The sequence below is a fragment of the Melospiza melodia genome, chromosome 4, assembly GCF_035770615.1.
Source record: "Melospiza melodia melodia isolate bMelMel2 chromosome 4, bMelMel2.pri, whole genome shotgun sequence".
In the NCBI taxonomy this organism is placed as follows: domain Eukaryota; kingdom Metazoa; phylum Chordata; class Aves; order Passeriformes; family Passerellidae; genus Melospiza; species Melospiza melodia.
The window spans coordinates 93695251-93708050 of record NC_086197.1 but is presented as its reverse complement, the minus strand read 5'-3'; the positions used below and the strand labels follow the sequence as shown (position 1 = coordinate 93708050).

Genomic DNA, 12800 nt, shown 5'->3' with positions numbered 1-12800 from the left:
TCCTGCTCATGTACAATGCATGAAAAAGAGTGAGACTCCTTAACCAGAGAAACAGATGAAGGGCCAAATCCATGTGAAATGGTCAAGCAACCGAGATACAGAAAGGGTCCCGAAATCTGTTTTGATGAAGCCAAACAGGTAAAATTGAAGTTGTAAGGTGCTAAGGATATCCCTGTAAACAATTGTAGAGCAGCTTTAGACAATCAGTGAAAAATGTGTTTAGCTGTACCTTGGTGCCTGGTAACCTTTTTATCACTAAACATACTGTTCACTCTAGACCATAGCCACTTTATTTCAATTAACATAAACTTAACAGCTGCTTTCTTATCTGCCTGTCCTATAACCATTGCACTTTCACACATGATTCCCACTAAAATATCATCAGTGAGCGTAAAACTGTTGATCTCTGTATGGTACTGTGAAATTCAGTTCTTCAATGGCTTGCGCAATTATACAATAATCTTGGCTTAGAAGTAGTATTTTTTATAATAATGTTTCCAAATATAATTTAAGGTATTGTTAAATTATTTAAATTTTGAATATGGTTTAGGACATTGTTTCTAATTCTGCAAATTGTACTGCCTTTAGGTCATGTTCTTAGCAGGTTTAAAAGTGCATTGCTTTACTGAAATCACCAAAACTATGCTGTTTGGTACTTCTGTGTTGAATGCATTGGTTTTGAAAGAGAAAAATTATAACTCTGCCACATATCTAAACTATTTTTAATCTTATTTCTATGTTACCTTTCAAAGATACAAAAGAGATTATGTTGAATTCAAGTTGTTCAGAATAAATCTTAAGACAAATAGTACTGAACAAGGAAGTGCCTGGTATTAGTTAGAAAAAAAAATTTATAAAATTGCATTTTCAATGCCTAATGCAATCCTGCAGTTCTTGCAGTGGAAAGTTTGTCCCAAACCAGTGCACTTAATTGTTTATAACTGCTGTGTACCAAAATTTGTTCCAGTATGTTCTCTTCTTTTCTTGTAACGCGACACAATTACTGTCATGTCAGTAGTATTTAAAAAGTTTAGAGAACTGGTATTCAATGCATTTTTCTGGTAACCGAATTTTATTTTAAAGAGGAAGTCTTCTTACTGGCCAACAAAGATTAAATAAAGTTGAAAACCCATCCAAAAGCTAACCAGCCATTGTAAATATTCCAAACAATCCTGATATGATTGTGTGTGAAAGTACAACTCTTGCTCACTAGCTTGATGTGCTGATCAATGTGTAAGTCATGTGTTTTGTAACAGTGGATTGTTTTGATTAAGTTTATTTGCAAAATTTGCTGTGAATCTCTTGCTCTTGGGTGGATGCTTTCACATTAACTCTGCTAACTGCCAGCAATCTGCATGATATCTCATCTTGTATGTCTTTTTTTCTGTGTTTTCTTTCCTTTCCTCTACTTGCTACTTTGCCCGTTATTAATAGGATCAGCCTATATGCACAACGAGTCGTGCCTCTGCCATGATGTCCGCTCCTATCTTCATTTTTCTGCAAGTTTTCATGTGGTGTGGATGGTCAGTTACTTTCTCTAATTTTTGTTTTGTTCTTGGCTTAAAAAATTAGCAGACTTTTTTACTTACTGAGCATACAAAAGAAAACAGAATGAAGCGAGTCCCAAAAGCAACAATCTGGAGTAAATTACTGTCGCAATATTAAGGGAAATTAAATATGAAAAAAACCTGTCTGGAGCCTTATAAATCACAATTACTAAACATGAGGGCCTCTCCCATAGAACATACAAATACAAGGGAACCTGTTGGATTTACATGGTTGGCTCTTTGAGATTGCACATGTACCAGCTGAGTCCGCATCCTTCACTTCTAAGAATTTTTTCCTTGTCCTTGTTAAAATGAACAGAAGAAGAAACTGTTTTTCACAGATAAAAATAGATACAAAGCAAATAGAAGAGACAGCATACCTGTGAAAGTAAAGCTTTACTTAGGGGTGGAAAGGATGAGTGATGTGTGTGTTGTTATTGAGAAGAGCAAGGAGTTTTCACTGCATTCAAACGAACACAACAGTAAATAATTGAAGATAATGGTGTGAATCAATTTGGTTAAACTGGGAATTCAGTAAAATAATATTTTTTTTTTACTTTTTAATTTTTGGTGGCTTAAACATATTAATTGCCTGATTACAGCAGAAGGTGAGGTTTTACTTCTAATTAACTATGTAAGTTTCTGCACATTGACCAAGTGCAGGCTCTGGGGTTTCCAAGTAAAGCCTTGGCAATTGGGCTGTGCTGCATTTGGTGGTGTGGGGCTGCATCTCGAGTCCCTGTGCAAGCGACATGTCTGCAAGAGAACTGCTGAGCTAGAGAGCAAAAAATGTGTGTCTGAAGGGGTTCTGATCAACATTGTCCTGGAAACCACTAGAGGGAGATACTCACATGTCTAACAAAGTAAAGCAAACTGAGGCAGAGACAAAAGCTTTCAGGGCATTTTTCAGAGTTAATGTAATGAAATATTAAAAATTAATGAAATACTAAAATTAACTGAAATTTAGAACAGTTATGGTAACAGTAATTTATATTCTCTCTATACTTAGGGGAACTTTCAATTAATATATCTTGAACATAAATGAAAAAAAAATCTTTAAATTCTGGTTAACAGTTTCTTTTTTGAGTAATTTTGAAGTTTCTTATTCTGTATTTAAATGACGTAGTTTCTTGCAAACCTAGGAACTTGCACAACCATGGCAAAAGATTGTAGGAAAAGGTGAAAGGCCTTTCTTTAAGCCAGTAGTAATTCACATTAAAATCTAGATTAGCATCTCATGTTCTTGCTCATGCAATTGGCTCTGCACATAGTTTCTTTAATTAAAAAGCTACTGTCCAATGTACATAAAGCAGCAGAGACTCACCTTGAGCTGAATTCTTTCTGCCCAAAATGTGCTTTCTACTGAAGGTGGGAAACTTCAGAATATAATTTTAGCTGATAAGCTTTTGGCAGCAGAAAGTTATAAAGGTAATTTTGTTCATCCATCTTGTTTTTAATAACTTTGTGATTTTGGAAACGGGTTCTCTCTGGACATTAATCTGTGTAGTTATATTAAAATCACTGAAGCCAACACAGATACAATCCAGCTGATCAGGTTCACTAACCTGACGGGTTTTTTTTTTTACTTTTCATCAAGGATAACAAAATAGTCATTATCACTGCCTCAAATGGCTTGCTCTTACTTTGTACATGCACACTGGTTTTGTTTGACATGCCTGAGACTAAAGAAAGGAAATGTACAAGTTTTTAGCCCCCACTGGGAATGTCTTACTTCCATCCGCTCCCAGGTATGTCAGTGGGAGCTTTGAGGGTGATTAGCAGTCCAGGCAACTGGATGTATCCCAATGGAATTGCCTGTGTCCCCAGTCTGTGCATGGGGAGCTCCACACCTTTGACAGCTTTGTCTGGTAGTCCAAAGGAGGACAACCCAAAATTTATGAATGACCATGCATTGGACCTAGAAATTACTCTTGAGTAAAAGCAAAGCTGTTCACAGTGTAATATGAAACATTTATAATACATGCTTAGAAAAGGTGTGACTGAGGTAATCCATTGGTATCAAGGCCACATCAGAAGCTCTTTGGGCAGACGTTGTTTTATAAGTCAAAGTAGCACAGTAGGTTCTAATGAATTATTATTATTTAAAACCAAAGTTTTAGCACATTAAATAGTTATAGTGCACTTCTAAAGGAGAAACAAGTGTGTTTATAGCCTTAGTGTATATATGTATTTATAGTACCAAGTGTATTTTTAAAACTGGACTGGCAGTGTCTTCAAGGAAATGCTGATGTATAGCAATGAGTATGTTGTTTTGATACTTAAAAATTAAGGTATGGTTTTATAAAAGCATTCATTTCCATTCTGAAAGTACTAAATAATTTTCATGGCATGTGATGCTGTAGAACAGCCTTACCTAGACTTGTCCTAGTAAGGCATGACATGAAGAAGATGACATTTGGATCTGACACTTCTCTGTCTCAAGCATGCAAGAAAATTTGCTGTAATGAATGCAAGAAATTTCTCATACACTTCTGGTGAAATGAAAGCAGCCTACAAAAATTCTTTCCAATTTCTTTTACAAGTCTCTCTCTCTTCAAAGAGAATTTATACACGGACATAATTTTGAAGACAACAAAGAGAGGACATCCCCAGCTGATCTGTTATTCAGGATTTGTGTGATTAATGTCATGGGCTGGAAAATTTCAGTGAAACGGCTTAAAAATATTTCAGTGTCTAATTGCACTAGAAGAGGTAAAGATAAGATAATGTAAAGAGAAGATAAAACAATGCTGTATATCTTTGTTATAAGATGCTTTAGAAGAAATCTTAAAAATAACATTAACATGAAACAGCTGAAATGTTTTCTTAAAGCTCAAGTAGAGGGGAAGTGTTATTAAAGAAGGCATTTTGAAGACCATTCAAAACTGACATTTTTCTCAATCTAGTTTTAAATTGGAGTGGAATCCTGCTTATTTCAAGAGGACTGTTGATTGTTTTAATTCATGTAAATAAACAAAATCAGATTTTGTCCTCTTTTTTATTTTATATTTTCACATTTCCTGTAGTTTTGACAACATTGAGAGTTAAACAGAAGAAGATTACAGTGTGAAATTCTGTGGGGAAAAAAATTAATTTAGATAGGATTTACTGTACCTTCTTTGCCACAAGTATTTTTGTTTTAGCTTATGACACAAAAGAATTAAGTGATTCCAGAGACAATATTTAGAAATTGTTCTTGGCAGAACTGCTGGTTTACCACTGCAAATTGGTCTACAAACCTCAGAAATTTGATGTGGCTTTGATCAATATGAGGTTAAAATCTCACTAAGCTTTAAATATGTGTATAAGCCTTGTATGCTTTTGTGTAGTGCAGTTTAATGCTGTCGTTCATAATAAGATGATGACTGTTCTGCATGAGGCTTCCAAGATATTCTCCACTGTTGGGACTTGTGAGTCCTTTAAAAACTTCTCTGTGTAGTCTTAGGGAGAGGGGGAAAAAAGATACCAAAATACTTCATTTCAACCCAATAGGATTACATTGTATGACTGGTGAATGTAAGAGTGGTTGAGAAACTGTGGTGTGGTTTAAAAGAAAGCCTCTTAGAGCAAATAGAAATGGACAACAGAATGGAAGGTGTTTTCAAAAAGATATGGTGGTAGGATTAATTTATCAACATAATTTGCAATATTTGGCCTAATGCAAGATGATGTAAGCTGAGACACTTGAATAACTCTATATGTGGAGGCCTACTTGCTTTCTATCTATATTGGATGCCATTTTTGCTATAAAGGTATTTTCCCTTCATGTTATGCACAATTTTGTTTAAGACCTTCAGTTTACTACTTACACTCTCCAGACATCTCCTCTCTGTTGGAAATTTTAAATCTCCTGCTTTGCTTTCAACTCTTTCTTCAAAGATGACTCTTCCAAGTAATTTCAGTGATAAGAATAATAAATACCAAGAGGTAACACTGAGTACCATTCACTGAATTCTTGTGAGAGGAAACCTTTACTGATAATTCTGTTTTTGATGGTATTCACTGTAAGGAAGAAGCAACAGGGTTATTTTTAAGTGCTTTAAATAGAAATAAAGCTGCATGACAAGACACAATGCAGATGCAAATAGTGACGGAGCCAAACTAAATAAACCAGGATGTTCAGTGCATCTTGAAATCTTAGCATCCTGTACAAATCTCGTGTTAGCAGAGTTCACTTAGGACTTCTTGTTGACCAGAAATCTTAGGAATTTTGAACTTGTAGAGTGCAATCGACCAAAAAGAAATAAAACGAAAAAGCAAATCAAACCAAAGCAACAACAACAAAACCAAACAAAGCAAAAGGCCAAGCCAAAACTATACAACTAAATTATAAAGTTTACACATGAAAGAGCTATATCTGGAAAAAGCTACTGTTAATAAAGAATGGCAACCAACATGGGGTATTTGCTTTAGGACAAAATGAATTTTTATTTCTTTCTAAGGAAATTGAATGCTATTTTGGGTTTTTTTTTTTGGCTTGGGATTGTTGCAGTTTTTTGCATCCAAGTTTCTAAAAGAGACTCTTGGTCAATGCTATAACTCCTGATAATGTACTGGGTCTACTTTGTCTACTTTATCTGATTTTCCATATTTTTTCCCAAACTGTTTTGGAAACCTACCAGCTTTAAAGAATGCATTGTGTGCAAAATAAATAGCATCATAATTCTCACCCATTAAAGCTGGTATAAAGGACTCATTGGTCTTTCCTATGCCCTGCAATTCCCAAATTATGTCTTTACACCTCTGTTATGAAGGAGTTGCCCTAACATCATATTTGGCTTTGTGTTTTTAATTTAGTCAAAAAATTTCTATTATCATTTCAGTATATTCTGCAAAGAGGTTTCAAAGAACCACTTTATCCCCCCCTGTGCATTTCCTGTTTATATTGGATCTGCCATTTTTATGTACTTTCTTGTTCTTGCCCATTTGATTAAACTTGATGTCCGGCATTGCTATTCTTACAAAGCTGGGAAGTTTTGCTTAAGGAATGCAAAATTTGCTTAAGGAAATTTGCTAATAAATTAAAGCTTGTTTAATGACTCTTTCTTATTTATCATGATTTTAATTTTTATAGACACACACACACACCCACACACACACCCATCCCAGCCTTGTCTGGGGTATATTAAGTATTAATTGCATATGCCTCAGTGGCATGTCAGTCTGAACCAGTTTTTCCCTGCCTGTTGGCTTTCCTCTGATTTTTGTTATATATATATATATACTTTTTAATTTCTGTGCCAGCATGCACTTTGTTACTGTTCAGATTCAGTTGTCTGTCCTTCCCTGCACATATTGCTCCTGTTCAAGAAGTTTTGCCAGTTGCTAACATGCCTAAATTCCTTTCCACCTACATTGTTTTCTTGTCCTTGGAGGCTTGGAATCTTTTGGAAAATGGAAAGTGTCTTTTTATACCATGGATGCAGAATACTGTGAAAACAAGAGAAAGACCAAATATTTTCAGCCTTTAGAGCTACCCATGGATCTCAGACTTCTCAGACAAAGTGGAGTGGGGAAAATTTTCCTGGTGTTTTAGGTACCAATCAGAGTTTGTATCAGCCTTGAAAAACAAGGTTTAAGGTGTTACAGGCTCCAGAACAGGTATCAAATGTATTTTAGCCAGACTAATGAATAGGTCCAAAATGTGAATGGTATTAACCATTATAAGTAAAGAGAGATCAAAGATCAGCAATTAATGGTGGAGAGGAATGAGGAAGAGTGGTGTGACTGCTGTGTGGCATAAGGAATAGTTACTGATGCATGACAGCAGTGCAGATCAGAGAGAGCTTCAAACTGCATCCAGCATGTACAAGTAGTGCAATGGAAAATTTCCTTGTTGTACTTGAATAGAGCACCAGAGGCAGAGAAAGGATTTTCATTCTCTTTAATCATATCTTCACCTGCAGACCATATTCATTTTATTTTGCAATCATTTGATGAAATGGTCATAAACATATATTTCTGTTTGTTTTCTAAACTTGAAAAGTTATCTGTTCTTCTGTCTTTTCTCACAATAAAGTCATACTCAGAATCTTAAAATGAATGCAATTTTAATCAATATGGATGATGTTTACTGGGGCCCCCAGGTATGTTCCATAGCATTTCTTGATGGGTGGTGTAAGTATCCCATCTAGTTCATAAGTTTGTGCTGTAAACCTTGAAAGTATTTAATCCTCCGATGTTTATAGTTAAAGTAATAGCGCCAGTCTTTGTACCAAAAATCAGGGGAACTTCCAGGGATTATTTTAGTGTTGTTTTAGCAAAATAACACATATAAGATCAAAAATGATGCCTCAATTCTAGTTCAAAATATTGAAAACTAAGCTATAGTTTAGTTTTCTCTACAGCAGCTTCCCTGTAACTAATAATAAATGATTTCTTCTCTTCTTGTCGGCAGGAGGATTCGGCTGACTGCGGTGGGGCCTCTGGTCTGAGTCCATCACTGTGGTCTATGGTAGCAATTCAGTTGGTCCTGCTCTGGCTGTTATCTGGCAGCAGACACTGCCAGTTATGACCTTGCTAAACCAAAACCTGCATAACTTAACCGAGACCTGGCCAAAACGATAGCCTCAGTTCCATTTCCGAAAGGGTCAGCCACTGAGAGAGCAGCAGAAGAGCAGCGCTCGCGTCTGGTCACCGCGCGTTGTGGGACTCATCGGGGCGCCACGACGCCTGCATGTCGGAGTGTCAGATCCTTACCCGTGTGTGAATGCTGCATCATCCGCGCCATCCAAACTGATTTCTGTACCTGCCCCACTGGGGAAAGCTAAAACCTTCTGTTCATTCATTTGTTTGTTGTTGTAATCTTGATGACTTCATGTAAAAGGGCTCCCCTAACAATAGCTGATGTATATGGTTTTTTGTTTCTTTTAAGCTTTGGATATCTTGAAGATTTATATTCTTTTACATGAACAGTTTAAAAACCAAAAAGAAAAAGAAAAAGGAAAACGTTCTCCCCAATATAAATTACTAGCACCACAATGGCTGCTTTTAACATCACTTTTGTCCAAACCTGTTGAGTAAAATGAAAATATTGGCCAGTCTTCACCAGAAGTTCAGCATGATTAGAATGCTTTATGATGAGTGGTTAATTTTCCAAAATGAATCCTACAGCCAGCTAAGCTTTGGTAGGTTGATATTGTATGTAGAAAGGAGGAAAGGGAGAAAACTACTGGTTTTCAAAATTCAAAGGTACTGGAGAGTGAATCACTAAAAAAGTGATTTTCATCTTAAACTTGGTGTAATCTTCTGTCAGAAAAAAACTGTTAATTTAAATGTAATATTCACCTCCTTTTCACAATGCAGTTACATATAAAGCTAGTAGAAATTCTTCAAAGGCTGAAACAAAAATGCTTGTGAATAAAAAAATGTCTTTGTGATATTTGAATGTTGGTTTCCAGGGGTATTTTGCATGATGATGATGCTAAGTTATTGTTTTTCAGTTTGTTTTCTTTGATGGTAGAGTATAGTTCATTGAAAAGATAACAGAGTGATTCTTGTATTGTGTGAGAAATTGAACATTGCAATGTGTTGCAATCAAATCATATTACATTATATTATGAAACAGAGCTCTGAATATACTGTGCAATGAAAAAGCTGAGAAAATAGGGTAAATATAGCTATTGTAACAAAAGGGTTGAGGTGGATTTTTTACAGAATAGCAATCTCATGAAAACCTGTGTACAGATATTTTAAGAATATAAAAATCAGATTTAACACATTTATTTTTGGAAGTATATGTTCTCTAAGGTTCATATCAGGTTCCCCCTTTGTTTTCTTCATATGAACCTACCCATAATATTAAAACTTATGCTGTTGCTATTTATTATTGAAAATAGCATATTTAACAGCAAAATTACGTGGTTGCTGTGATTAGAAAAAATATAAACAAATGGGGAGCCTTGAATCTATATGTATGCACATTGATACTTGATTGTGAATAATAACTCTAGAAGTTGTTTTTATACAACCTCATTGGTGATACAGGTTGGTGCAGTAAATTACAATATTACAGTGTAGCATAGTGTTGATGCAAAATATGATTTGCGCTTTTTTTTTCTAGTTTTCAGAACTAAACAGTATTGCAAGACAGCTAAACCAATGAATGTGCAACTCTGCTGGTATTGTACAGTTCTGCTAACAACTGCAATATGCAAATATTAATATGGCACAATACACTAGCTCATTAAAAAAATTAAAAAAATGCAAATCATCAGTATGTATATGCTGGCAATTGATTGATATAATTTTGATCATGCCAAAAGCTTAAAAAAATGATTGGGCATGCATTAATATCCTATGAAAACTGAAGAAGCTACTCCAAGCGATGGCATGGCTTGAACAATCAGATGTCTACTGTAGTTGTACTCATGGCTGGTTCATTGTTTTTCATGTACCTTGGCTCCAGCTGTGTATTTTCTCATGTTTGGAAATACGGTGAGTGAAAAACAGAAATCCTGACCTTTTGATCAGTGATAAAATCTAGGTTTAAAAAAATTATACCTAGCAATGTCATAGGGTTAAAAGTACAATTAAATGTTTTGGATGACTTCAGGTCCTCCTCAGGGAAGGTGAACTAATGTTGATGATAAGGGTGAAGATAAACTTGGAGCTCTTCCTTCTGGTCTTAGTGCTGTAGTTCTGTTCACTCTAGTACCAATTACCACCTGATAAAAAATTGGTTTGAGTGTTTCTAATGCCAAGACTGCATCCAGTGATTTTCCTAATGTGGTCAATTGTTGTTTTGTGGGAGGAGCAAGTTTTCTAGGATTAGGCCAATAATTACTGCACTCACTGCTTTTACTCTGAGGTTACTTTGATTATTTGTTGGTTTGTGTTGTGCTCTTTTAATTTCACGTTAGTATAATAAGTTCTCTATAGTTTTCACTTAGCTTCCCAAAGAAACCCTTCATGGACAAGTTGCACTGTTTAAAACACTTTGCCTTTGCTGGTAGGCCATATTCAGAGTGACTCAATAAGTATTTGATTGAAGTTTGTTGGAAGAAAGAAAGATAGATGGCACAAATTCATGCTGCCACAGGAAACATCTGTGGCTTTTGCTCTCATCCCACTTCCCTTAGAGTGCTCAGTGCAAGAGGAGGGAGAAGCCCATGCCATACAGACACACAGCCCTCCTGGGTGATCCAAAGAGGGAAATGTCCTTTGTTCCTCACCTTTGCCCCTCTACATTACCTGAAAAAATGTGTTTCTATATAAATATTTGGCCTTCCAGCTAACATTATGACGTTGTATATAAACATTTAGTCAATATGATTCCCATCTTATTAATACTTTAGAAAGTAGTATTTTAAATACTTTGAAATTATATATTATAGTATATTCAAGTGATTGTCAAGACTTTTTTAAAATACTCCAATATCTGCAAAATTCAAAACATAGACCAAAAATGCAATCTGAACTTCAGCTATCTCAAAATGTCAATACCAGTCTGATAGAAATAACTCGCATTACTAAATTCTCATGCAGAAGAGTATCCTTATTCTCACAGCGCATCATAGTCATCTACTCTTGTCTTTGAAAGAAGAAGCTTGAGCCTAAAATTTAAATTAAAATATTTCAAGATATGATATACTGTAAAAAGCTGTGGTTTTTAAAGTCAGATACAAGGCTCTGTCAATGGATGCTCAACTCCTTTAATAGCATGAAGGGAACTGTTGGGACTGGTTCAGTTCACACAAAAGTCATGCAGTGTATTGTACATCTGACAAGTAACCACCAGTAAAGTTGTTACAGCATGGTACTGTGCAGAACATGATCTGAGGACTTAACATGAAAGGTTTCTTTCTAGTTTTTTTCTTTTAAACAACCAGCATTACTGCCGAAACACTGACCGTGGTCCATATTTGTAACAGGTTTTTAACATGACATAGCAGGTCTGATTGACAAGATTTTTAGGTCCTGTACCTTTAAGACTTTAGTATGATCTTTTTCATGTTTCTAATGCTTGAGGCTTTACTGCTTAACTTGACAAAAACAACAGTGTTGCTGCCATTTGTAAGTTTTCCTACAATATTCCTTTTATTAACTTAAAACCTGGCCTTACTGGTTTCAAATAGGCAGTATCCCTTTTAAGTGACCTTTGCAACCCAAGTGTTACTTGCTGTGGTTGAGAGCTTTTTGCTGTCACTGAAGAGTCATTAAAACCTTTTTTCCCATTAACACATAACAAACACGCTTAGCATGACTTAATTCCAAAACACAACCTCAGTACCACTGATCCAAAAATTCAGATGCTAGCACACTGGTTATTAAGAAATATATTAATGCCAAAAAGGCATTGCAATGCACTCGAGTGTTTTTGGAATGTCAACCTAAGGTGAAATCTTAATAACTCCTTTCTTAGGATAAATTTTACCCTAACTTCATCAGACATCCAAGCCTTTAACAAAGGCCACATTTATTATTATTTTGTTCATACCACAATGTTAATATTGTTAATACTCATTGTACACTATTGTAAAAAGATTAAAACAAAGCATCTGAATACAATTCAAGACTTTTGAAAAGTTAGCCTCGCCCTGTTCCCAGCTACTTGCATCTGTCCTGTTTATGGTTTAAAAGAAAAACATCATCTTGAAGAAATATTTCACTGAGGCTAAAGGGATACTGTCTTGTTCAGATGCCATGAAATTGCGATTGTGATCTGACAAAGCTGTCTTCTCTTCTTGTGTTGTATGGAATGTCTGGATCATGCTTTCTGGGATATTTTTATTGAAATGCTCGGTGTGCGTTTCTGCAAAAAAAGACCTGGTTGCTCTCACAAGGCAAGCAGGTCTTTCTCCCTTTTTTTGTGTTCTCTTGACACTTTTGTGGAACTTGACAAGCCTGGAAAAAAAATAATTTTTTTGTAAAAATTTGTACAATAATGTTATAAAAAGTTTATAATCCTAGAACTGTTGTGTTAATTATTGTGCAAAAACAGTATATTCAGAATAAAAGTTTATCATTTAAAATCAGCAACTATTTTATTGTTTATTCTGTATAATAAAAACATGTAAATAAGCCTACATTATTTGCTATGTAATACCTCTGTGTTTCATGTAGTTAAACTTAATTGTCTGAGGAGAGTGAAGACAGTGACAACACAGGTCTTCATGGGGTTCAGAGAAGGATGCACAGCAACCTTCATTTCTGTTTAATTTGTGACTCTGAAAATTAAAAAAAAAAACAATTGGAATAGAAAAAGAAAAGCAAAACTGAGAGTCTGTAAAGCTCTCAGTAAATTAAGAGTCT

At 35.2% G+C, this 12800-nt stretch overlaps 1 protein-coding gene across 3 annotated transcripts in view; it reads left to right on the top strand.

Moving 5' to 3' along the window:
* CACNA2D1 (calcium voltage-gated channel auxiliary subunit alpha2delta 1) overlaps positions 1-12523 on the top strand; it is a 363361-nt gene extending 350838 nt beyond the window's left edge. For all 3 annotated transcript variants that reach the window (XM_063155623.1, XM_063155622.1, XM_063155621.1), the window contains 2 exons: positions 56-138; positions 7945-12523. In XM_063155623.1, the coding sequence (XP_063011693.1) occupies positions 56-138; positions 7945-8061 (200 nt within the window). In that variant the 3' untranslated portion in view covers positions 8062-12523. The remainder of the gene's footprint in view (positions 1-55; positions 139-7944) is intronic.
* The last annotated feature ends 277 nt before the right edge of the window (positions 12524-12800 follow it).